Source organism: Nycticebus coucang, chromosome 5 (assembly GCF_027406575.1).
Source record: "Nycticebus coucang isolate mNycCou1 chromosome 5, mNycCou1.pri, whole genome shotgun sequence".
In the NCBI taxonomy this organism is placed as follows: Eukaryota; Metazoa; Chordata; class Mammalia; order Primates; family Lorisidae; genus Nycticebus; species Nycticebus coucang.
The window spans coordinates 57,954,110-57,978,567 of record NC_069784.1 but is presented as its reverse complement, the minus strand read 5'-3'; the positions used below and the strand labels follow the sequence as shown (position 1 = coordinate 57,978,567).

At 47.5% G+C, this 24,458-nt stretch overlaps 2 protein-coding genes and 1 long non-coding RNA gene across 3 annotated transcripts; 2 read left to right on the top strand and 1 right to left on the bottom strand.

Annotated features, from left to right (window-relative positions):
- Positions 1-2,270: 2,270 nt before the first annotated feature.
- On the top strand, positions 2,271-3,818 carry S100A12 (S100 calcium binding protein A12). The gene is made up of 3 exons (XM_053591684.1): positions 2,271-2,412; positions 2,933-3,089; positions 3,570-3,818. The coding sequence occupies exons 2-3, from the start codon at positions 2,952-2,954 to the stop codon at positions 3,708-3,710; spliced, it is 279 nt and encodes a 92-aa protein (XP_053447659.1). The 5' UTR covers positions 2,271-2,412; positions 2,933-2,951; the 3' UTR covers positions 3,711-3,818.
- A 1,018-nt stretch (positions 3,819-4,836) lies between these two features.
- On the top strand, positions 4,837-5,340 carry LOC128586118 (uncharacterized). Its single transcript, XR_008380184.1, has 2 exons — positions 4,837-5,032; positions 5,182-5,340. It is a non-coding gene; the product is annotated as an uncharacterized LOC128586118 (long non-coding RNA).
- A 15,483-nt stretch (positions 5,341-20,823) lies between these two features.
- S100A9 (S100 calcium binding protein A9) lies at positions 20,824-23,215 on the bottom strand. The gene is made up of 2 exons (XM_053592866.1): positions 23,020-23,215; positions 20,824-21,192 (listed from the first exon to the last, which is right to left on the bottom strand). The coding sequence occupies exons 1-2, from the start codon at positions 23,164-23,166 to the stop codon at positions 20,935-20,937; spliced, it is 405 nt and encodes a 134-aa protein (XP_053448841.1). The 5' UTR covers positions 23,167-23,215; the 3' UTR covers positions 20,824-20,934.
- Between the last annotated feature and the right edge of the window lie 1,243 nt (positions 23,216-24,458).

The following is a 24,458-nucleotide window of genomic DNA, read 5'->3' as shown; positions in this document are numbered from 1 at the left end:
TTTTTTGCTTGATGTAATCCCATTTGTCTATTTGTGTTTTTGTTGCCTGTGTTTTTGATACTTTACCCCCAAAAAGCCTTTGCCCAGACCAATGCCTTGAAGCATTTCTCTGATGTTTTCTTCTAGTAGTTTCATAGTTTTGAGTTTTCCATTTGGGGTTGATCCTTAAACAGGGAAAGTGGTGGGGATCTAGTTTCATTTTTCTACATACAGTTGTCTGGTTTTCCTAGCACTCTTTATTGGAAAGACTATCCCTTTGCAAAGAATGTTCTTGGCTCTTTTGTCAAAAATCAGTTGGTTATGAATACCTGGGTTTATTTCTGGGTTTTCTATTCTGTTTCCTTGGTCTATGTGCCTGTTTTTATGCCAGTACCATGTTGTTGCGATTACTATAGCTTTATATTATATTTTGAAGTCAGGCAAGGTGCTGCTACCAGCTTTGTTCTTTTTCCTTGGAATTGCTTTGGCTATTTGAGGTCTTTGATGGTTCCATGTGAATTTTAGAGTTCTTTTTTCAATCTTTGTGAAGAATGTCATTAGTGTTCTCATAGGGATCGCACTGTATCTATAGGATGCTTTGGCAGCATGGTTGTTTCACAATATCGATTCTTCCCATCCATGTACATGGGATGCATTTCCATTTTTATAACTTCTTATTAGTGTTTTATAGTTTTTCATGTAGAGATCTTTTACCTCCTTGATTAAATTTATTTTTAGGTTTTTTTTTTCTTGTAGCTATGGTAAAAGGAATTACTTTCTTAATTTGTTCTTCTGCCAGTATGTTGCTGGTGTATAGAAACACTATTGGTTTTTGAATTTTACTTTTGTATTCTAAAACTTTACTGAATTTGCTCATCACTTCTAAGATTTTTTTGGTGGAGCTCTTAGGATTTTCTCTATATAAGGTCATGTCATCTGCAAATAGGGATAATCTGACTTCCTAAAGAATGAAATGTGTTATTTGAAGCAGCATGGGTGGAGCTGGAGGCCACTTTGTTCAGTGAAATGAGCCAGCCAGAAAGACAAACATCACATGTTCTCACTGGTATGTGGGAGCTAAAAAGATGACCTCCAGGAGGTAGAGAGCAGGATGATGGTTTCCAGTGGCTGAAAGAGGTAGACGGGCAGGAATAAACAGAGGTCGGTTACTGGGCACAAAGATACATACAATGATTAAACTCTAGTGTTCAAGAGCAGAATAGAGAGACAATAGTTAATACTAACTTATTATATGTTTCAAAATAGCAAGAAGAGAAGATTTAAAATATTCCCAACACAAAGAAATAATAGATGAATATTCTAGTTACCCTGATTTGATCATTACACCTTACATGGATGTATCAAAGTATCACATATGCCCTATAAATAAATAAATATAGTTTTTATGTATTAATAAAAATTGCTTAACCTCACTAACTCATTTTCTTCATCGGCAACATGGGTGTACTATTAACATCCAACCCACAGAACTGCCTTCAGAATTAAGGAGGTGCTGTGCAAAGGCAGCGTCTTTAACATGCTGGGTAATGAAGATGATTCCTTCAGACTTTAGGTGGTATTGTATGTTTTTCTCTTTGCTCTCCTATCCACAATGCACACATCCAGTGTGCATGCCCTTAAAAATGCAGACCTCACTTTTAGAACAGTCTTAGATTTATAGAAAAATTGAGAGGATAGTGTGGACAGTTCCCACATACTCACAAACAACTTCCTCTATTATCAACGCTTTGCATTAGTATGGTACATTTCTGAAAATTATTTTTTCCTTTTCAGTAGTCCATTTTTTCATGACATTTGTTAAATGCTATTCACATATTGTTATGAACTAAGTTCCAAACTTTATTCAGATTTCCATAGTTTTTAACTGATTTCCTCTATCCTGTTCTACAATTATGTCTTTGCTTTGATTCTTTTTATTATCCTTACTGCTTTTGCCCAAATAGACACTCAGCTAATGCTTTCCCCTCCTGCCCATTCTAGGCAGGCGCCACCCATGCAGTGAGATGTGAATTCTCAGCTCTTTATTAGGGAGCAGAGGGTGAAGCTAAACCTGGAGGCTGGATCCTGGCTCAGAGCTGAGGCATGTGCAGGCCACTGAATGCATGTGTGCATGCAAGTTTGTGCGTGTGTGATGTGTGTGTCACGGGCTTTTGTTTTCAGAAGAACAGGAAGGTGAGACTGGGGGTGGGTGCAACCTCAGCCACACCTGTTTCCGTCAAGGCCACAAGTTTGAAGCTTTTCTTGAGCAATAGACCACTCACTGTCTGGCAATTGCCTCATGACGAATCAGAGACCTCTTCACCAGGGGTCAAGTGAGGAGCCTGGACTGGCTTATAAACCCTCCTGGGTCCGGTGTACCTCACTGGTGCCGGCTCCTCCTTGCTGTAGCTCCATATTCCTGAGTGCTGAGGGGTAAGTGCGCTTCCTTGGCTCGGCCTCTGGCCTACAGGGCAGTGTCTGCAGGTGGTCTTGCTAGTAGCTAAATCCCTCCCCTGCCTGAACACCTCAGGGCTGATGTTGCATCTTGGACCTGAGTAGACCAGCCCTTGCTGTGCTTGGTAGATGCAGTCCTAGGATGGCTAGGGGATGGCTAAGCAGGGGTGAGGTGGGGATCACTTGTAAGGGACATGTGGCCAAAGTATTGTCTGAGGAGCGCATACAGCTTGGCCCACCACAGAACCCTCCCAGGAGAGCTTGAGTGAGGGTGGACGAGGTGACTTGGGCAATGAGGATGATTCTTTCAGACTTTAGGTGGTATTGTATGTTTTTGTTGTCCTATCCACAAATTAAAAATCCACCATGGATCAAACAGAGCAGAGACTACCACATAGACGTGGAAGATGTTGTGCTTTCTCTAAGCCTGTGAAGCAGAAAGGGCAGGAGAGAGGTGTGTTGGGGGTGGTGGTGCAGAGGCTTTCTCCTCTCTCTGAAGGCTGACGTGAGGCCAGGTGATGTCTAAGCTGGAAGAGCACTTGGAGGGCATCGTCAACATCTTCCACCAGTACTCAATCAAGACGGGGAACTATGACACTCTCTCCAAGGGCGAGATGAAGCAGCTGATGATGAGGGAACTCCCCAACACCATCAAGGTAGAGGACACCTCCCTTTCCTCCCACCCCCAGAGCTGCACCGGGGAGTGGCATGGCCTGAAGCAGGATGGTGGACCAGGCTGGGGTGGTTTGGCCCATCTGAGCTGGGGATGCTCTGCCCCTGCTTTGTTTGGGAAGTCTTGTGCCCCCTCTTTCAGTAACTTGCTCTGGCACTCAAGGCTCTGTTCAGTGCCTCTCTCTGGAGCCTGTTTCCTCACATGCAGAGTGGGGAGCGGTGCGGGGTGGGGGAAGGCCAGGCCAGGTGAGCTGCAGGGCACCTTCCAGGTCAGCCCTTGCTGCTTCCGGGATGGTTCTTGAGTTTTGTCTCTGCTTTGTCACTCTGGATTACCCAACAATGTTGGTTAATGAGTTAATATTACTGTCTCTCCCTGCTCAGCTCAGCTCTGATGGGTGAGAGGCCTGAGAAAGAGTCTTGTTGGAGGCTCTGAGCTCATTGTCTCTGCCATTTCTTTCTTTTAGAATATCAGTGATAGAGGTGGCATTGACAAAATATTTGAAGGTCTGGACGCCAATAGAGACCAGCAAATCGACTTTGTTGAATTCGTGACCCTGCTGGCCTCTGCTCTGCAGCTTACCCACGAGAACATCCACAAGCCTTAGGAAGCTCTCTGCCCACCTTTCTCCCAGCAGCGCCTTTAATTCCCTCCCTCAAGCCCAGCCTTACCTGAGGGGAGGGAAACAATAAAACATACTCAGGAGAAGCTCTGACAGTGTGCACCTCCTCTTTTCATGCTGTGACCCCAACTCCAGTGTACCTTCCCTGCTGTCTGCGGGCCTCATTTAGGCTCTTTATGACCCCCCGCTCCATTTGTTCATGAAATATTTATTGATCACCCACTATTCATTAATTCATTCACTCAAAAAATGTTCCTTGAGTACCAGAGACAAAGATACTGTGTGCCCATTCTCTCAGAGCTCCCTTACTATTGGGGGAGGGAATAGGAAATAAAGGAATCGACAAACAAATGGAAATATCATGTGGCTGGGGGCAGTGGCACACATCTGCAGTCCCAGTTACTGGGAGGCTGAGGTGGGAGTATCACTTGAGGCCAGGAGTTTGAGGCTGCTGTGAGCTGTGCTTGTGCCTATGAATGGCTGCTGTGCTCAGCTGGGCGACGCAGTGAGACCTTGTCTCTAAATCATATATGTATATATATATATATATATATATATATGTATCTCATGACATGCTGATAGGTGGAGGTAAAGGATACGCAGAAAACTGGAGTTGGGAAGTTGAGCTGAGCTAGATGAGGTGTTGTTCAGATGGGATGGTCAGAGTGTACATTTGAGCAGAAATCTGAACGAGTGCAGCTTGCAGATATCTGAAGGCCCTGAGATCCTGGCACAGAGAGACCAATGCTCGGATGTGAGCTCCTTCCTGACCTGCCCACAAATAGCATAGAAGCCAGTGTCCCTGTGGCAGAGTAATTGAGATGGGGTGTTGGGGGAGGTGGTGGCCTATAGGTGACAGGAAGCAGGTAAGGGGCTTATGGACCATTGGGAGGACTTTGGACTTTGTCCTGAAGGTGCAAAGATGCCATGGGGTGAGTTTGATGGGTGGGACCGGATGACTCCATTTATACCCTGAAGGGTTACTGTGGCAGTCTGGGGAGAACAGACTGCAGGTACAGCGAGTGGAAGCTAGGAGACCAGCTCAGGAGCAATCCCTGGGGCAGTGTCGTCCAACCCAGATTTGATATGGGCCATATATTTCATTAAAAATGTGAATATGAAGGGGAAATTAATTTTAACAATGTGTTTTATTAACCCAATATTTGTTACCATGTCAACAATATAAAATTATTGTTAAAATAGTTTACATTCTTTTCTTTTGCTTTAAGACTTTGAAATCCAATGTGTATTTCTCACTCCAGTGGCCACATTTCAAGTGCTCAAGGCTCACTTGCAGCTCACTGCAGGTGTGTGGGGCCCAGCAGCCCTAGACTGTTTGAGAGATGACTGGGGGCTGGGTAGGTAGTGGTGGTGGTGATAAGGGGTGGTCAGGAAAGGGTTAGTGCCTTATAAAAGGGCTTGAGGTCAGAGTTTGCTCCTTCTGTCCCTTCACCAGGTGAGGACACAGTGTCTGTCCCCTTGGAGGACGCAGCAATAAGGCATCATCTTGGAAGCAGAGAATAGCCCTCACCAGACACTGAACTTTCCTGTGCCTTGATCTTAACTTCCCTGCAGCCAGGACTGTAAGAAATAAATGTCTATTGTTTATAAATTACCCACACCTTGGTGTTTTGTTATAGTAGCACAAGGCACTAAGATAGTGTTTGACAAATATTTCTTAAATGGGTGAATTCATGACTCTTGGTTCCTTTCCTTACATATGGTCCCAGGGAAAGAAGCTGGCCTCAGGGGGCAGAAATAATCTCCCAAGGGGACAAGAGTTGGGGTTAGTGTTCTCTGGTGAGAAATGCAATGCAGTCTGATGGGCAGAAGTCTCTGGGGCCTCCCTGCCCTCTAGGCCCTACCTCCCTCCAGCCAGCATCTCCTTTGGAGTCACATCCATTTAGCTGGAATGTTGGATCCCCAGGAAGAGGCAGCCAGGGCTGGCTGTGGGGCCTCTAGCAGCCACTCTGGCTGTTCTTCCTCAGCAGTAGGGTCAGGCCAGGAGGGCAGAATCTGAGAAAGGGTTGGAGAAGGGCTGGATGATGCTGGAGCTCGGGGCCCAGCAGATGTGAGGAGAGGGGGGAAGGGGAGCTTTTTACTGGGGAGGGCAGGTTTGGCTTATGGCTTATTTTGTGCAAAGACATGTGGAAAGGATGTGCAGGTAGCTGGGATTCAGGACCAGTGACAAGTGACAAGTCCTGACCATCCAGGCCTATGGTGGAGGTTTGCTGATACTCCTCTGTCCCCTGAGAAGAAACAACTACACCTGTGAGATATGGGTCTGAGTTGAGCAAAGCGGAGGCAGGAGGGAAGTGTGGAAGTGTGCAAGGAAGCAAGAGCCCACGCGGGCAGGGAGGAGAGGCTGAAGTGGGACTGGCAGGGAGGGATCTGCGACCTGAGCCTGGAAGGTACCCAGCACCAAATGTGGATGAGAAAGAGAGAGCATTTTGGGAAAGCCTGCCCTCGCTGTGTGACCTTGGGCAAGTCACTTTGCCTCTCTGGACCTCTGCTTGCTTTATTTTTTATTTATTTATTTATTTTTGTTTTTATTTATTTATTTATTTTTATTATTATTGGGGATTCATTGAGGGTACAAGAAAGCAGGTTACACTGATTGCATTTGTTAGGTACAGTCCATCTTACAATTGTGTCTTGCCCCCAAAAGGTGTAGCACACAGAGAGTCCCCCTCCCCCTCCCTCCTTCCCTCTCTCTGCTCTTTCTTTCCCCACTCCTCTCTCCTTCTTTCTCTCTTTGCTTTCCCCTTTCCCCACCCCCACCGTGTCCTTAATTGTCATTAATTGTCCTCATATCAAAATTGAGTACAAAGGATTCATGCTTCTTCATTCTTGGGATGTTTTACTAAGAATAATGTGTTCCACTTCCATCTAGGCTAATACAAAGGCTGTAAAGTCTCCATTTTTTTTTTTTTTAATGACTGAATAGTATTCCATGGTGTACATACACCATAGCTTGTTAATCCATTCCTGGGTTAGTGGGTACTTAGGCTGTTTCCACATTTTGGCGATTATAAATTGAGCTGCGATGAACAGTCTAATACAAGTGTCCTTATGATAAAAGGATTTTTTTCCTTCTGGATAGATGGCCAGTAATGGGATTGCAGGATCAAATGGGAGGTCTAGCTTGAGTTCTTTGAGGGTTCTCCATACTTTCTTCCTAAAAGGATGTATTAGTTTGCAGTCCCACCAGCAGTGTAAAAGTGTTCCCTTCTCTCCACATCCACGCCAGCATCTGCAGTTTTGAGATTTTGTGATTTGGGCCATTCTCGCTGGGGTTACATGATATCTCAGGGTGGTTTTAATTTGCATTTCTCTAATAAATAGGGATGATGAGCATTTTTTCATAAGTTTGTTAGTCATTCGTCTGTCTTTAGAGAAAGTTCTATTCATGTCTCTTGCCCATTGATATATGGGATTGTTGGCTTTTTTCGTGTGGATTAATTTGAGTTCTCTATAGATCCTAGTTATCAAGCTTTTGTCTGATTCAAAATATGCAAATATCCTTTCCCATTGTATAGGTTTCTATTTGCATAGAGTTTCTGGTAGTATTCAGAGATGAGTGCTTGTATCTCCATGGTATCAGTTGTTATTTCCCCTTTATGATTTCTGATTGGGGTTACTATCTTTAGTTAGTCTGGCCAAAGGTTTATCTATTTTATGTATTTTTTCAAAAAATCAACTCCTATTTCATTAATTTTCTGAATGATTCTTTTCTTTTCAATTTCATTGATCTCTGACTTAATTTTGGATATTTTTTTTTCTACTGGATTTAAGCTTAGATTTTTCTTCTTTTTCCAATTTCATAAGATGGCTTGTGAGTTTGTTGATATGCTCTCTGTATGTTTTTCAAATGTAGACATCTAAAGTGATACATTTTCCTGTCAAAACTGCTTTTTGCAGTATCCCAGAGGTGTCTTCATTGTTATGCTCAAAGCAGTTAATGATTTCCTCTTTTATTTCTTCCTGCACCCAACTGTCATTCAACAGAAGGTTGTTTAATTTCCAGGCCTTTGTGTGGGGTTGAATATTTTTGTTGGAGTTGAGTTCCACCTTTAGTGCCTTGTGGTCTGAGAAGACACAAGGTACAATTTCAATTCTTTTGATTCTGTTGAGGTTTGTCTTATGTCCTAGGATATGATCAATTTTGGAGAATGTTCCATGGGGTGATGAGAAGAATGTATATTCTTTATCTTTGAGATGGAGTATTCTATATGCGTCTATCAAACACAGTTGCTCTAGGGTCTCGTTTAAGTCCCTTATGTCTTGGTTTAATTTCTTTTCAGAGGATCTGTCCAGCTCTGTAAGAGGAGTGTTAAAGTCCCCTGTTATTATGGTGTTATAGAATACCATATTGCTCAGACTGCGTAAGGTCTGTTTCAAGAATCTGGGAGCATTTGAATTGGGTGCATAAATATTTAGAATTGAAACGTCTTCTTGTTGTATTTTTCCCTTGACCAATATAAAATGACGATCTTTGTCTTTTTTGACTTTAGCTGCTTTAAATCCACATGTATCTGAAAATAAGATTGCAACTCCTCTTTTCTTCTGAATTTCGTTTGCCTGAAAAATTGTCTTCAAACCCTTAAGTCTGAGTTTTAATTTGTCCTTTGAAGCTAGGTATGTTTCTTGCAGACAGTAAATGGATGGCTTGTGTTTTTAAATCCAGTCAGCCAATATATGTCTCTTCAGTGGAGAATTCAAGCCATTAATATTTATTGAGATAATTGATAAGTATGGTAGTATTCTATTCATCTTGTTTTGTGAGAGTCCATTACTTAGTTTTATCTTTTGCATCAGTGTGGAGTTAGGTTCTGTCCTTTAATTGCTGAGTTGTTACTTTGCTGTTGATCCATTTTGATGGTCAGTGTATAGAGCAGGTTGAAGTATTTCCTGTAGAGCTGGTCTTGTTGTGGAGAATTTCCTCAATGTTTGTATATCAGTAAATGATTTGATTTCTCTATGAATTTTAAAGCTTAGCTTAGCAGGGTACAAAATTCTGGGCTGGAAATTGTTCTGTTTAAGTAGATTAAAGGTAGATGACCATTGTCTTCTGGCTTGAAAGTTTCATTAGAGAAGTTTGCAGTCACCCTGATGGATTTGCCCCTGTAGTTCAACTGGCACTTACTCCTGGCAGCTTGAAGAATCTTATCTTTTATCTTGCGTTTGGACAGGTTCATCACAATGTGTCTTGGAGAAGCTTGGTTAAGGTGATCTGGGGTCCGATATCCCTCTGGAAGGAGTGTGTCAGAATCTTTGGTGATAATTGGGAAATTATCATTTATAATATTCTCTTGTATGGCTTCCATTCCCCTGGGGCATTCTTCTTCCCCTTCTGGGATACCTATAACTCATATGTTTGAACACTTCATAAAGTCCCATAATTCTGTCAGTGAATGTTCTGCTTTCTCTCTCTTCTTTTTTGCCTCTTTAACTATCTGAGTTATCTCAAGAGCTTTGTCCTCTACCTCTGAGATTCTTTCTTCTGCATGGTCTAATCTGTTGTTGATACTTTCTATTGCATCTTTAAGTTCCCTAATTGACTGCTTCATTTCCTTCAGCTCTGCTATATCCTTTCTGTATTCTTCATGTTGTTCATCTCTTATTTGATTCTGTTTTTTTTTTTTTTAATTTCATTTTGGTTATTTTCCACTTTATCAGCAGTTTCCTTCATTGTTTCCATCTTTTCCTTTATTGTTTTCATCATCTGTATTCTAAATTCCCTTTCTGTCATTTCTAGCATTTCTTTATAGGTGGAATCCTCTCCAGTAGCTACCTCACGGTCCCTTGGGGCGGGGGGCGGTTGTTCTGGACTGGTTTTTCATGTTGCCAGGAGTTTTCTGCTGATTCTTCCTCATGAGTGATTTATTTTATCTGTTTCTTTGCCCTAATTTTTCTTTCACTTCCTCTTGCTCTTTAAGTTGCCATGCCTCTGGACTAGGGTTTTGATGAGTCCTTTTGGTACAGGACCGGAAGGATGAGAAGGTTGAAGAACAAGAAGGAAAAAAAGAAAGAAAAAAAAAAGGAAGAAAGCAAAGAAAAAAGTGAAAGGAGAGGGGGGTGGGTAAAAGGAAATATTGACAAAAAAGAAGAGGGGCACAGAAAGAGGGAGACAGAGCAATATAAGTGTACAGTAGGGTACTTTGACCCAACCTTAAAAAAAACCCAGCCCCTGGGGGTGCCAGGTTGGGTGGTTCCCTTGAGGTCAGCAGCTCTTTGCTAGCCTGTTCAGACACAGTACCCCACCTCCACCAAGTAGAGAGGAAAGACAAAAATACTATAAATAAAACCAAAACAAGCAAACAGAAAACTTTACAGGTTAAAATTGGGGGAGAAACCAAATAATAGGGTAGAAACACTAGCAAAAATGAAGTTCTAATTGTTGAAAAAGGAAACAATGGGAAATTATATTTAAACTAGAAAAATGAAGAAAGAAAAGAAAGGAAAAAAAGAAAAGAAAAATCTATAGGGAAAATGTTAAAATTAAAAACAAAATGACAACAACAACAAATAAAAACACCCCCCCAAAAAGCACCCCCCCAAAAACTTTACAAATATATATATATATAATCTTGTTGAATTTTGTCTGGGCAACAGGTGATCTTCTGGGGTATGAGATGTAAAAGATGTTAATTACAATGCTGATATGCCTGGAGACCTCTGCTGATATCTCAAACTCAGCAGGGTGGAGAGCCTAAATCTCTCCTCAGCCCTCTTAAAAGGCACTTTAAACTTCTAAACTTGGATAAGCAGAAGCTTTCCCAGGAAAGCACTTGTCACTTGGATTACTCCTTAAGTGGCTGTCCACTTTCCCAGTGTGCCAAACCCATCTCACTCTGTGTCTCTAAGGGCCAAAGCTATAAGGCATCTCAGTCCCCATATTTAGGCTGCTCAGTCACTAGATTACTAGCTCCTGCATGATCCTTGCTCTGCGACCCTGAGGGTGGAGCTTGCTGGGGCACTTCTCCCACGATGGTTCTGCATGGCCCACAGCTGAACACTATTAGCTTCATCGGGCTCAGTGGCTCAGTCTGGGGCCCTAGACAATGCTTAAAGCCCTCCACACTCCTGCACAAGCTCTCCCAAGGCAGTTCAACTGAGTGCCAAGTCTAAAAAAACCAAAACAGCTCACAGGTAAGGCCTTTCCAGTTTGCAATCTCACTGCTGCTGTACTTACAGCTGCTGGTGGGATTAGACCAAATGAACACACACAACCACTTGCCAGTTCTCCACTGCTTTTGTCCTCCTCATAGGGTCCAGAAGTCTCTCACTGACTCTCTGTGTCCTCAAAGGGATGTTTATGGGCAGATCTCACCAGCCAGAGATGCCTGGAGTCTTGTCTCCCCAGACTCACCATGCCCAGTTGTAAGGAAGGTGTTACTTAGCCATCATCTTACTCCGGAAGCCCTGCTTGCTTTATTTTTGAGGAATTCAAAAGAATTAAAAAAAATTATTTTGAAGAAAGAACACTTGAGCCATCCAGTTTTGACATTCTGAGATGTCTCAGTTGGATGGAGAACTTTGTGTGGGTTCTGGAAGGAGGGCATCACTTAGAGCGAGGGTAGGAAGTGGGGTCCCTGGATGCTAAAGGGAAGTAGCCAGGAGAATGAGGGTTCCAGGTTCCTATCCTGGTATTACCACTTACTAATTGTGAGGCCTTGAACAGTTATTGAAAATCTTCAACTTCAGTTTCCCCATCAACAAAATGAAGACAACAATAGTACCTGTCTCCCAGAGTGGGCGAGAGGGCTAGATAGTCTCATGGCACATGCTGGGCATAGCCCTCAGTAGACATCAGCAGTAATAGGAAGGTATGATTCACACAAGACATCAGGTGGCAGCCAACCCACCCTCTGTGATAGCTCAGCAGGTAGGGATCATTTTTAACCAAAGCAAAGATGGAGGCTATTTCTAGGAGTGGCTTGGGTAGTTAAAGTTGATCAGTTGACCAGCAGGCATATCTATCTATCTATCTATCTACACACACAGATACACACACACATATATATATATATACACACACATATTCAAGTTGACCAGTAGGTATATATATATATACATATATATATATGTGTGTATACATATATATATATACACACACACACACACACATATACATACACATCTCAAGCTATTCTGCCAAATGGGACTCTCCCTGGATGTTCTCATGTAGATCTCTACATCAAGAGTAGTAGTAGAATCTACTAAGAGACCAACAACCAGCCAACGAGAGTAAAACCCAGCATATTTGCTGTTCTGAAAACACTCACAAGCCATGATCTAGTTTCAAAATAGTCAGCTGAGCCACAAACTGAACTTAAAAAATGGTTAGAAAAATTTAAAGATCACCACTTTGGTCAACTGCCTTAGTTGGAGGTGCCCAAGGGCAATGAAAAGAGCCCTCAGCCTGGAAGGGATGAGGTCAGTTGGAGGCTACCTCACCTCCTGTGCGCTGGAGTTTTGGTGAGTAGCTTCCCCTCTCTGAACCCCAGTCTTTTCATCTAGTAGGTGCTAGTGATCTCCAGTTCCTTCATGATACCAGGCAGACTAGATCCTATGACCATGGCAGATCATGACACAAACTGTGGACAGGAGCTCCTCTAGAGCCTCAGGGACAGCCCCTGCCCTCCCTGCAGTCTCACCACCACCCTCTGTCCACCCTGGGAGCCCCATCCCCAGCCATTCCAGAATGTTCTCTAGTTTTCCCGTGAACCTTCAGACTTCCCGGCTCTTGCTCCTGTGCCCCTTGTCTGGAGGGCCCTTTCTTCTCTTCACTAGCAGACATTGCCATGCTACTCTGTTGTAGGTGCTGGGCAACATGGGCACTTCGGTGGCTCTAGAGCTCCTGCTTGTATACTATGGTCCACTTCGAATGTCACATCCCCCAGGGAGCTCACCTGTCCATTCCCAAATTTCCATCAAGAGCAGAATTTAGGTACCTTCCAACTTGGGGTGACCTGTCTGTTCCACTCTCCGGCTCTGGTTGGGACAATTAGTCTGATAGCCGTCTGGGAAAAGGCACTATCATGTGATGAAGGGCACCAGTGCCACTCTCCTGGGGGCCCCATGTGCAGTGCTCACCCTCAGGCAAATATTTCCAGCAGGTTGCCGGTACCACAAGCCCAGATGCATGTCAGCATGGTGGAGGATGGGAGAAGGATCTGTGCTCAGGGAAGTGGCTGTCGGAAGCCCGTGTGACAACAGCTATTGCTTTGGCTTTGGCCAACACAAGAAGCACTTGAAGTTAAAAGAAAGCAAATTAGACTGTAAATATTTGGAGGGCAAAGCCCCTGGGGCCCTAACTTCCTCTGCTTCTCTGATTTCTCTCATTGTTTAACACAGTTCTGGGCAAAACCTTGCCCTTGCAAAACTCATCCTGGGCATTAATGCATGCAAGCTTTCCTCCACCCTCCTCTCCACCCCTACCTTTCCCCAGGGCACCTCTTCTGTGCCCCTGGGGTGTCCTGTGCTCATCACCCACCTTTGTTGTCTTTTGCCCACCATGTAGTGTTGTGTTGAAAATACCTACTGAGGCGTCTGCCAGCTGAGTGGGAAGTGCGGGTTCCCTAATATCAGAAAGTCTGAGCTAGCCTGGGGCATTCAGCAAAACCCTCATGAAGTAGACATGGCAGGCACCAAGCTGACTATGGGGTGGCGGGCTGCCCAGTGCTTTCCTGGGAGTCTCAGCACTTTCTTGCCCTGAAACGACTGGTTCAAACTGGCTCCAACTGCTTCAGAGCAGCTTCAGCTGTCCTTTACTGCCCATAGGCCAGCTGTGATCCTGGAATGCCTGCCTAATGGGGAACATAATGTCATTAATGTGACTGGTTATATAACAGCTTATGATGATGGCACCATGCCCACGTGGTTTGTTCCACTGTGAACAAAGGCGTGATGTAAAAACTTACCTTACTCACTGGAAGGGGATTTACAATAATACCACAGGGTGGACAAGTGTGAATTCTGCTAACAAGCAGCTCCATAGAAGAAATCCCTGAGCCACCCAGGAGGAAACGCCCTGGCAAACGGCCTCTACTAAGCTCAGCTTCCCTGCCAAGCGGGGCTTGGATCATTCTTTGGATTCTTGAGTCCCTTTCAGTTTGGGGGAAAGTTTTTCTACGCTGTCCAAGGATTTCCTCCAGACAGCCACCCCTGGTGGACTGAGGGCTCCTGAGGTTAGGAGACCTAGTGCAGTATGTGACACAAGATTGGGCTCAATTGAGTCTCTGCAGCAGCCTCCCGACTGGTCCCCTGCGTCTGCTCTGGGCCTCCCAGGTCTAATTTCCACAGAGCAGCCAGAATGGTCTCCAGTCATAGGTCACATCACGGCAGCTGCCAGACGTTCTCCAAGGCACCTGCAGTAATTCCTGCTGAGGTGGCTTCTCCATCCAGGCCTCCGTTCCTGTGCTGCTTTCTAACGAGGCCTGACAGGCTGTGTCCCCAGCAGTTCTCCCTTCACCTCCTCCTGTATTTCTCTATGGTACTCGTCACCCTCTGAAGTGACCCAGGCTATCTATCTCTCACCTTGCTTATTGTCTGACTCTGCCCCTATGGAAGCTGCAAGAGAGCAGGAACCGTGCATGTTTTGCTCACCCAGTACCTGTACCAGTGCCTGCGGCTAGCGACTGCAGACCCACCGAAGCTGGCTTCTTCGATGTGAGCTACTTTTCTAGCTGAGGGAATGAATGGCTGGTACAGAAGGCAACAAGGAGCTGTGGTGGTGCTGGAGGCAGGGGCAGTGGCTGAGCAGTTGCAGAGGCTCTGGAGGCCTTGCTGTGGCGTGGGCTACTGTTCCAGGCCTCAGCAACATTGGAAGACGGTTGTCAGGGCCCCTGCTTCTCTTTTCCAGACCAAATTCTCCAACCCTTCAGCTTTTTCTGTGGACTTATTTAGGATAGAAAGAAGAAATAGTTTATTTTGCTTTTCCAATGGAAAAGGGCCAATATGGTGAAAGAGAGGGAGAGAGAACCAGGTTCTCAGGCTTTATATTTAGAAGTTGTTAAGGGGGTGAAGAACATTTTTGGCTGTAGCCAAATTAGCAGGGTACTGAGGCATCCTCCCTTCTCTTTCCTTCTGGCAGCAGGCTGGTAACAGAAGAGTTGGCAGGGTGGCAGAGCCGGGTGGTTGGCCCCCTGCCTTTCTCTGAAAATAGGCTTATCACTGGTGACTGTGGTCTTGTCACTGATTCTGCCCCTGGGACAGAAACTGAGGCCTGTAGCTCTCATGCCTGCTGTCTATCCAGGAAATTGTTGCGGCTTAAAACAGATTCTCAAAAGCAGTTTTAAAAAGAGAAAGATTTACATTTCCTTTCTGCTTAGCTGCTTTCAGATGTGAAAACAGAATCCCCACAGGGTGAATGTCAGCAGGGGAGGGAGAGAAATGACAGAGAGAGCACTTTGATGGTTGATCTTAGCCCTTACCCAGAAACTGTGAGTTAGATAGCTCTTCTTCTTCTTTTTAAAACTGTGTTTATTTATTTATTTTCTTATTTTTTATTGAAACAGAATCTCACTTTGTCGCCCTTGGTAGAGCTATGCTGTGGTGTCATAGCTCACAGCAACTTCAAACTCCTGGGCTCAAGTGATCCTCTTGTCTCAGCCTCCCTAGTAGCTAGACTATAAGAGCCCAACACAAGGCCTGGCTACTTTTTTGTCTTAGCAGGTCTGGGCCAGGTTCAAATCCACCAGCCTTGGTGCATGTGGCTGGCACCCTAACCACTGAGCTACTGGCATCCAGCCTAGACAATTCTGTTATTGATATTTTTTCTGTTAAATTCAGCAAGTCCATCCTTTCATTAGGATGGAGGAGACTTGGGAGCTAAACTTGGTGTGTTTGGAGTCTTCTCTGGCTAAAGATGACCCTTAGTCTTCTGAAAGGCATATTCCCTTCCTGGAAGCACCCCGGGTACTGAGGATGGCATTTCACCACAGGCAATGCGAGGGTGGAGGCAGTAAGTGGAGCAGAGCTCTGGGAGAGTGCAGGAAAGGCAGAGAGAGAAAAGAACAGGGCAAAGTGGGAAGGATGAGGCTAGGGAGGCAGAGAGGGGCTGACTCAAGCCCAGGCTGGCTGGTCCAGGCTGTGTGCTGGTACCTCACCAAGCTTGCTGTGTATGGGTGCCACCCCCAACCTCGCCTCACTTCAGGTCACTGCTCAGTCTACCTGGGATAGTTATGGGTACTTGGGGAAAAATGGGAGAACTCATGGAGAAAAGGGGAAGCCTGGATTCTCAGACAGGGGCCAGCAGCTCTCCCACGGAGCTCCCGTTCCCTGTCTCTTTTGTCTGGGGGGTCTCTGCAGCCATAGTGGGGGTCCAGTCCAGCCCAGCACTGCCCAGAGTCTGGGGATAGAAGTATGTTTCCGGTGACAACCCTGAGAGGCAACAGGACTTGAGCAACCAGTTGTTTCAACCTGCTGCCTCTTTGGTAATTGGAATGTCAAAATTCATGACCCAGAGTTTTCTAAAATATAAATTTTGAGCAACTGTTGGGGAGGCAGGGCCTTGAGGGTGGATTCTGGAGTTCACCTCCAAGCAGGCCTGTGGCAGGGTTGTGTAATGTTGCTTTACTGGGCTGACGAAAGTGGAGGCCTTTCTTCCTGGCCAGGTCCTGGCTAGTAACAGAATAATTTTATATATCCTGTAGGGGCTATGGGCTGCACCTTGCCTGTTTGGGATGAAGCCTGGGGTAATTTGAGCCTCTGACTCAGTTTGCCTTTGCTGAGAGGCACCACCTCAGCCTCTCGTTAGTTCTCACCTGCGCTGCTAGGACGGCCTCCTAACATGCTGTGTTAGGACTGCGGTCCCACTCCCACCCCAAGTCCACTGCATAAGCCACAGATAGAGACTTCTCTGAAGTGCAAATGTGATTGTATTGGTATAAGCCATCCTGCACTGCTTCTGGCCCCCAGTCTACAGGGATGTGCAGTTCTCTGGCTCCGTACCCACCTTGCTCTTCTCACCTCTCCCTCACACTCCTCCTCATTTCTGCTCAGACCCCATGCCTGCAGCTGCTAGCCTTTGCACGCGTGGTCTTCTCTTTGCAGTGCCCCTTGCGCATGGGGGGGTGGGTCTCCTGCTACAAGCTTCATGTCACTCTGACACTCACCTTTCCAGGAGACGGTTCCAGTGAAGAGCAACATTCCCACCTCAAAGTCCCACTGAGCTTCACACCTCCCTGGCCCTTCATTCTCCATATTAGAATCTTCTAGGAGCTGCCTTGTCTCCCCCACATGCGTGGGAGCTCCTTGACCCCAGGGTTAGGCCTTAATTACCAGCGTGGCCCCTTGGAGGATTACACAGTGCCCGATACACAGTGCATCTGGCTGGACAGACATGTGCCTGGGTGAGTGAGTTCATTTCTCCCACATCCTGTAGCCCTTCCAACCCCTAGGGCTCTTGCAGGGCAACCTGAAGTGTCTGTCAGAGTCAGTACCTAAGGCCACTGCTGCTGCTTCCTCATCTCTCCCAGAAAGTCGCCCAGAAGTTCCAGTTCCACTGCTGATCCCTCCAAAGGAGGGCAGCTTGTCTTCCCAGGCACTGGCAGGGAGTCATCTGATGACAGCTGTCTCTGGTCTGTAGTCACTACAATGGCAGGGAAATCCCTGAAGTTCTTATTTCCCAAAAGGACTTATTAATCATAGAGGTAGCCACCTCTTGACACAGACACACTTGCTGTCTGTCTGAGAGAAGAAGCCTGCTCCCCTCTCTACTTAAGAGAACCAGATTTTTACTTTTTGGAATGGAGGGGCTAATGGGAGGGAAGAGGTTGAGTCACCCCGATGGGCTCTGTGGAGCTGAACTGTGCTCACAGAAAACCCCAAGAGCCCTGTGAGAGTGGCTTGCTATCAGACCTTCTCTCGGAGTCTAAACAGTCTTCTATACCCAGACTGAGTTAGTAGGAAATAAGACAATCTGAGAAGGTCTGTGCTCTGGCATGCTGCTGCCCAGCTGCTCTGCCCTCTGCCAGACTACTCTGGGCTGTTGGGCGGCAGGCACCCCGCCTGCCTTCCAGGTCCTCACAACCACCACACAAGTTCTGCACCCTCCCTGCAAAGGACCTACTTCTGCTGCAACCATGGTGTCCAGCTCCATACGGTCCTAGGGCCATCCTACCTTCCCCTGTTTGTCTATAAATGCTCACTGAGAGCCAGCTCCTGCTGGGATCTGGGATGTGTGGACTTCGCCCTGGGCTCAGCTTTCGGGGATGAGGATCAGACCTGCAGAGGAGGGATTGCAATTCTGTATCTGAAGTGCAGTGGTTGGAGTACCAGAAAGTTCTGTGGGCCTATAGGAGGAAGCTTTTGTATTCTTGAGAAGGGTGAGTGGTTGGGGAAATCTTAATGGAGTTGGTAACATTGGCTCTGAGGCCCGTAGGTCCTAGGGACTTCCCAGAGACACCAGGATGGAGCAGAGAATTCCTGGTGTAGACGAGAAGAGGCTGGAGAAAGCCTGGGCATGATTCAAGGAGAGCATTTGAAGAAACAGAGGGGTGGATGCAGGGATGCCAGGATGGATTATATGGGGTTAGATTTACTCTGTGTCCTTAGGAGGTTGAGGAAAAGTAGGACTAATGCCAGGCAGGCATAAGGTGATGATTTTTTGCTAAGTGTAATGAGCAAATTTCTGAGCATCGGTGCCAACGGAGGGAGCTCCCCTTTCCAGGATGAATCACTCAGGGGTGGGAGTGCTGCAGGTGGGATTAGGGCAATAGTTTTTACGTGTCACAATAAATCTGTTTCTTCAAATCCAGGTGTTCTGACTGAACAAAGTGGGAGGGGCCTTCAGAGCCCACAAGCTTGCTTCCCCCACCTTCAGGTGTAGATTCATCAGGTTCATCCTGGAGCTTTCCATTTGCAGTTTTTTGTTGCTGTTTTTTTGTTTTTTATACCTTTTATTCCCATCTCTCTCTTTTTGTTGTTGTTGTTTGGGATTCATTGAGGGTACAAAGAATTAGGTTACATTGATTGCACTTGTTAGTTAAAGTTCATTTTATAATTGTGTCCTGCCCCTGAGACGTGTGCCAAACATCATGACCCCCATTCCCCTCCCACCTTCCCTCTCCCCACTTGCTCATTTCCCTACCCCCCCACCTTGTATTATATCATTTACTGCCTTCATATTACAATTGAGTACATTGGATTCTTGCTTCTCCATTCCTGTGATGCTTTACTAAGAAGAATGTGTTCCACCTCAGTCCAGATTAATACAAAGGATGTAAAATCTCCATCTTTTTTAATGGCTGAAATAATATTCCATGATATACATACACTATAGCTTGTTAATTCATTTCTAGGTTGGTGGGCATTTAGTTGTTTCCACAATCTGGTGATTATAAATTGAGCTGCGATAAACAGTCTAGTGCAAATGTCCTTAGGATACATTTGCAGGTTTTAATCCCATTCTCCTGCTCCTTCCTTCCCCCACACCTTCCCCTGGGAAGAAGCATGGAGTATGTGAGAAATTTTAGAACATTTATACAGTCAATGAGATCCTACTGTGTACATGTTGGGAATAAAGCTGAGACTGAGACAGATGATGGTGGACTTTGCCCTCAGGGAGCTCATGGTCCAGTGGAGGGAGCAGGCGTTGTGGTAAGTGGCGGGCAGAGGGGGTGGGGGCACCTCCCAGCTCACAGGAAGTCTCTGGTCTCAGCCCTTCCAGCCCCCAGGCTTCTTCTTCCCCCATCCACCCCCAGCCAAGCTGCACTTAGGAGGGATGAAGATGGTGACTCCTCCCTAGACATGAGTATGGGGCAGAAGGGCTATCAGAAAATGAGTGTCCTCAGCTGTCTGGTCCCCAAGTCAGACACAGAGGGGCTGGTGAGGGCTTCTCGACTCTGCTGCCCAAGCTCACAGCCTGAAACAGATCCTGGAGACACCCTGTGCCCCCAAATCCCTGTGCTCAGAGCAGAGCCTCCTGAGTCCTTAGAGTAGGAGTCTGCCAGAGGCAGGTGGTGGTGGTGGGGGCAGAGCCGCATTGGCTAGCAAGGGGAGAGCTGAAATCCTACCCCACACCTTCTATCTTCTTGCTGGTTGCTGGAGAAGGAGCTGGCTGTTCCAGCCAGTGGAGCAGGTGGGGTTCAAGCCCCCATTGTCACTGTGCTATCGTGACCAAGTCTGCCAAGTTGTGTCCTATGCTCTCTCCTCCCTGAGGGCCTTGGCTTGGCATTTAACGTGGGGGAGGAGGAGACTGCTGGTCTTTCCAGGTCCCTCACATCCTGTTTCTGTGAGTGTTCTGTCTGCTAAAAGGACAGGGGTCAGAGGACTCTGATCTGGGCTCTGGGTTTTGGAAGGCCCATCCCTGCTGATTGTAACCTGGGAAAGGGACTTTATGGTTGGAGGGCAACAAGATGGCAGAGGAGTCACTGAGATGGACTGGGGGGTCGGCTGCAGCCCTGGGGGAGCTGGGCCAGGCCTGGCTACATGAATTGCAAGCAGGGCCCCTGAATCTTTAGGCCCCAAAGGCTCTCTGAACCCAGTGTAGAGTCCTCATGGTGGTCACCAAGCTCATTTCTTTTGATGGCCAGGTGGGGGTCCCAGGGGTGGGCTGACTCCCAGCCTTCCATACCTGTGAGCATCCCTGTGACTACCAGCACCCACAGTTAGGATGTGGGGTCTTCTAAGAGAGACATAACTTCTCTTTTGGACCCAAAAGTGCGTTTGGGGTAAACACACTCAGGCTGTCTTTGTGTCCACTGCTGCGGTGCCAGAATTCCTCCCCAGTTATCCCTTGTCACAGCCCCATCTTGGTCCTCTCTAGGAAGACTTGTAGGGCCAGGGAGTTGGCAGGAGACAGTGGGCTGTGTGGGTGGTGATAAGTGTACAGGCGGCCTGGGCAGGAAGGTGGCTGGCATGTTGAGGGGAAAAGATAGCACCTCCTTTCTGGTTTCTGCAGTGACAAGGGCCATTTTGGCAGGCTTGGCAGGGAGGTCTGAGATGGGACAGGGTGACCTGGCCCTGACCTGGCCCTGAAGTCCAGGGGCTCAACACAGACTCCTATATGGCGGTTTCTCATTCTGTCATTACTGAATGAGGAGGTTGAGCCATTGGTAAGCACAGGCTGGGGAAGAAACACGCAGGGCGCTGGCAAGGAGGAAGACTTTATTTCCCCAGCCCCAGCCCTACAGCCAAGGTAGTTTGACATGCTAGCTCCAGGGCTCTGGTCGGGCAGGCACAGGGTGGCCTGGTCTCCTCATTAGTGGCTATGGCCGTGGCCGTGACCGTGGCCGTGGCCACCCTCTCCGGAGCCTAGTCTGGGGCCACAGGAACCACCGAGGCCTGGCCCGTGGTGGTGGCCTGGCTCGTCGGGGGCATTCTTATGCATCTCCTCGTGGGAGGCCTCCGTCAGCCGTGCCATCAGGATGATGAACTCCTCAAAAGACAGCTGCTTGTCTTCGTTTGTGTCCAGGTCCTCCATGATGTGGTTTATGACCTTGTCATTTTTTTCCTCCTTCTGTGGGTGGGGGAGAGGGGCTATTAGGGCTGGGTGTGGCTGGAAGGGGTGTTGGAGACCATAGAGAACCACCAGAGCAAGTGCACAGGGGCGCCTGTCCCCCGCCTCATCTTGAAATTGAAAACGACTTGGACTTCAACCTAACAAATGCAAACAACGTAACCTAATCATAGGTTCTCTTATATTAATCTAAAACAGCGGTTCTCAGCCTGTGAGTTGTGACCCACAGGAACTGTATTAAAGGGTAGCAGCATTAAGAAGGTTGAGAACCACTGATCTAAAAACAAAACAAAACTGAAAATGGCCATAACCCGAGTGCTCAGGGTGGAGCAGGTGTGGAGCACACCCCAAACACTTCCTAGTGCACGTCCCACACAGTCCATGGCTTGGGTGCAGGGACTTCCTCTGTCTTACAGAAGAGGGAACTGAGGTCAAGGGGCTTGGCCATGGGATTAGCAAGCCCAGAAAGGTTGCCTTGTCTGGTCCTGTAACAACTTTAACAGGTAGGAATGCTGTCTGCTTTGGGGAAGACTTGAGGAAACCATGCCTTAGAGAGGGTCATTTGCTCTTGTCTTGACCTAGGATCCCACCCTGTCTCCTCCATGCTTACCCCCTTAGCACCCCTAGGTCATTCTCAGTGAAAGTTTCTTCAACCAGCACAGCAGAAAGGTAGGAAAAGAGAATGGAGATTGCCGAGGGGCAGAGTGTATGTGCTCTGTGGGCTGAAGGGTGGGACCAAGTGTGGAAGGAGAGATGGCAGGTGGTGTGAGAATGTCAGGGGTACAAGAGAAGGCCAGCTAAGCTCCAGCTCTGCCATCCATTAGCTAGGGCACCTCAGCTAAGCCCCTCCTGGAGCCTGTGGGGGGTGCCTAGATGGTGGGAGTAGGCACTCCTGAGCAGCCCCCCAGCTGCCTTCCTGGCCAGTCATTTTGCTTAGGGCAGGGGACGTTGCCACATAGCCTCTTGCCTGCCCATACCCTCTCTTGTCTACCCCATCAGCATCTCACTTGGCTGTCCGTGTCCCTAATACCTCCCGTAGCTTTGACCTTCCACCTCATAGACGAGGAGGGAGGGCCAGCAGGAGGCCTGGGAACTCCCCCAGATGGCTGGCTCTGCGACTGGAACTGAGACGGGGACCCATGTGTCCTACTCCTCTTCATCAAGGCCTGTATTTCCCCCCATTACCCAAATTTGAAAAGAAACAAAAAGGCTGTTGGAAGTTCCTTGTATTATCTAATCGTTTTCTGACAGTGTGTGTGTGGAAAGACCTCAAGTTTTACTGAGTGCCTGGGATGTGCCAGTGCTATGCTGGATGCCCTCCACGTGCTATTTGTTTACTTGTTTTCCCCTATAGACCCTTATGATTAGCAAAGCCCCCCCCACTCACACCTGCCACCGCACATTCCCGCCCGAGGCCCAGCATCCCCCAGCTCCCCACCCGGTGTCTGTCATCCTTAGGCATGTCCCTTCCCAGAACGCAGGTCTTCACTCCAATATCACCTCCTCAAATAGGCCTTTCTTGCCCACTATAACCTGCTTCCTCTGCCCCACCCAGCCCAAACTGCCCACAGTACTCTGTCTCACTTTCTTTAAGGCATTCACTGATTGGCCTTTGGCTTTATCTGAGCTCTTCATTTATCAACAACTTTGTGGTGCGTGGGTTAGTGGTCTTCTCTGCCCAGGACACCCCACTGCCCAGAATAGGGCCCAGCACAGGGTAGGTGTTCATGCCAACATTGTGACATGGTTCCTCCAGGCTGCACCCCGTCCTCCCCTCTGAGCCCGAGCTGCTGAGACTGGGTGAGCCCAGCTGAAGCCCAGCCCTACCTTGAGGAAGTTCAGAAGTTCCTTCTTCACCAGCTGTTTGAACTCTTTCTGGTTCAGGGAATCTGGGGGCTTCTGCCTCACGGAGTAATGGTGGAAGGTGTTGATGATGGTTTCAATGTTGCGTTCCAGTTGTGAACCGGTCGCCATCCTCCTGGACTGTCTGCCTGAAGGAGAAGAGGGCTGTGGGACTTAGGAGGGAAGGCCTTTACTCTCCCTCAACAGCTTCTGCCTCTGCTCACAGGAGCGAGGGAAAGATAAAACAAAGGAAGAATAAGCTGCTGCTTAACAGGGACACCACCTGTTTCACAACCTGAAAAAGAGTTTATAGAGTGTCAAGAGAAGGCCAAAAATCAAAGCATCAGGGCACAGGAGGCTCCAGCAGAACCCGACCTAAGAAAATGTGAAGAAAACTTTAAAGTCAACCAAGAAGGGCTTCCAGGAGGAGAGTTTGGAAGGAAGTTGAAGAGAGAAGAAAGAAGGAGCCAGCAGGCAGGGTCCCGTGGGGCAGCTGGCTGCACTCACCGAAGCTGAGAACCGCACAGAGTGTGGACAGGGCAGAGCAGGCACAGCATTTATAGGCCACTCTGGGGGTGCTCGGCCCTCTGCTGGCATGATTGCCTCACAGGTGAGCCTGTGGTAATGTTGCCAGGAAGGGGGGCTGGGGCGGGGCAGGAAATGTTCACAGAGGCCTTCTGCGTTTTGTGAAATTCCCAGCCCTGGCCTGGGGCTGGTTTGGGCGGAAACTCATGGGGTAGTTCTTTTCACCCCTTCCACCCAAGCCCTGTTCTCTCAGTGAGCCAGTGAGCCAGCCTGCCACACCTCTGTCACCCTTCTGGTCCTGTCCCCACTGGGGTTGTGGGCACCATCCCACCTGTGGTAGCCAGAGGCTAGTGGTGGGCTGAGGACCTATGGGGTGCCTGGCCCACTCTGCCTCACCATGATACACCCCTGTAAGTGTATCCCCTGCTGGCCCGGCTGTGACAGTGCCTTTAGGAGGGTGAGAGGTTGGTGTGGGGTTCTTAGATTCACAGGGTGGGAGTCAGGGTTAGAAAAGTTCTCAGAAGTGGTCAAGCCATTTGCATTGTAGACGATGTAACTGACACCCAGAGAAGGACCTGCACAAGGTCACATAGTTAGTTGGGGACATAGCAGGATTTGGACCCAGACATCCTGGTTCCTGGTTGAGGGTGATTCTGATGACACCTCCCTCTTGGGTCTGACCTGGAGCACCTCAGGGCAAATGTGTGAGTAGTAACTCTCAGGGTCACCCTTCTGTCTCCTGCTTCCAGCGAGGGACCCTGGGACGTGCGGCCTGAAGACAGCTGTTTTTATGCTGGAGGGGCAAGGCATGGGGGCGGCAAGACATGTCCTTCCCTGCTACAAGCTTCCACTGGCTCACCATTGCCCATGGTACAGCTTTGCCCAGCACACAAAGCCCT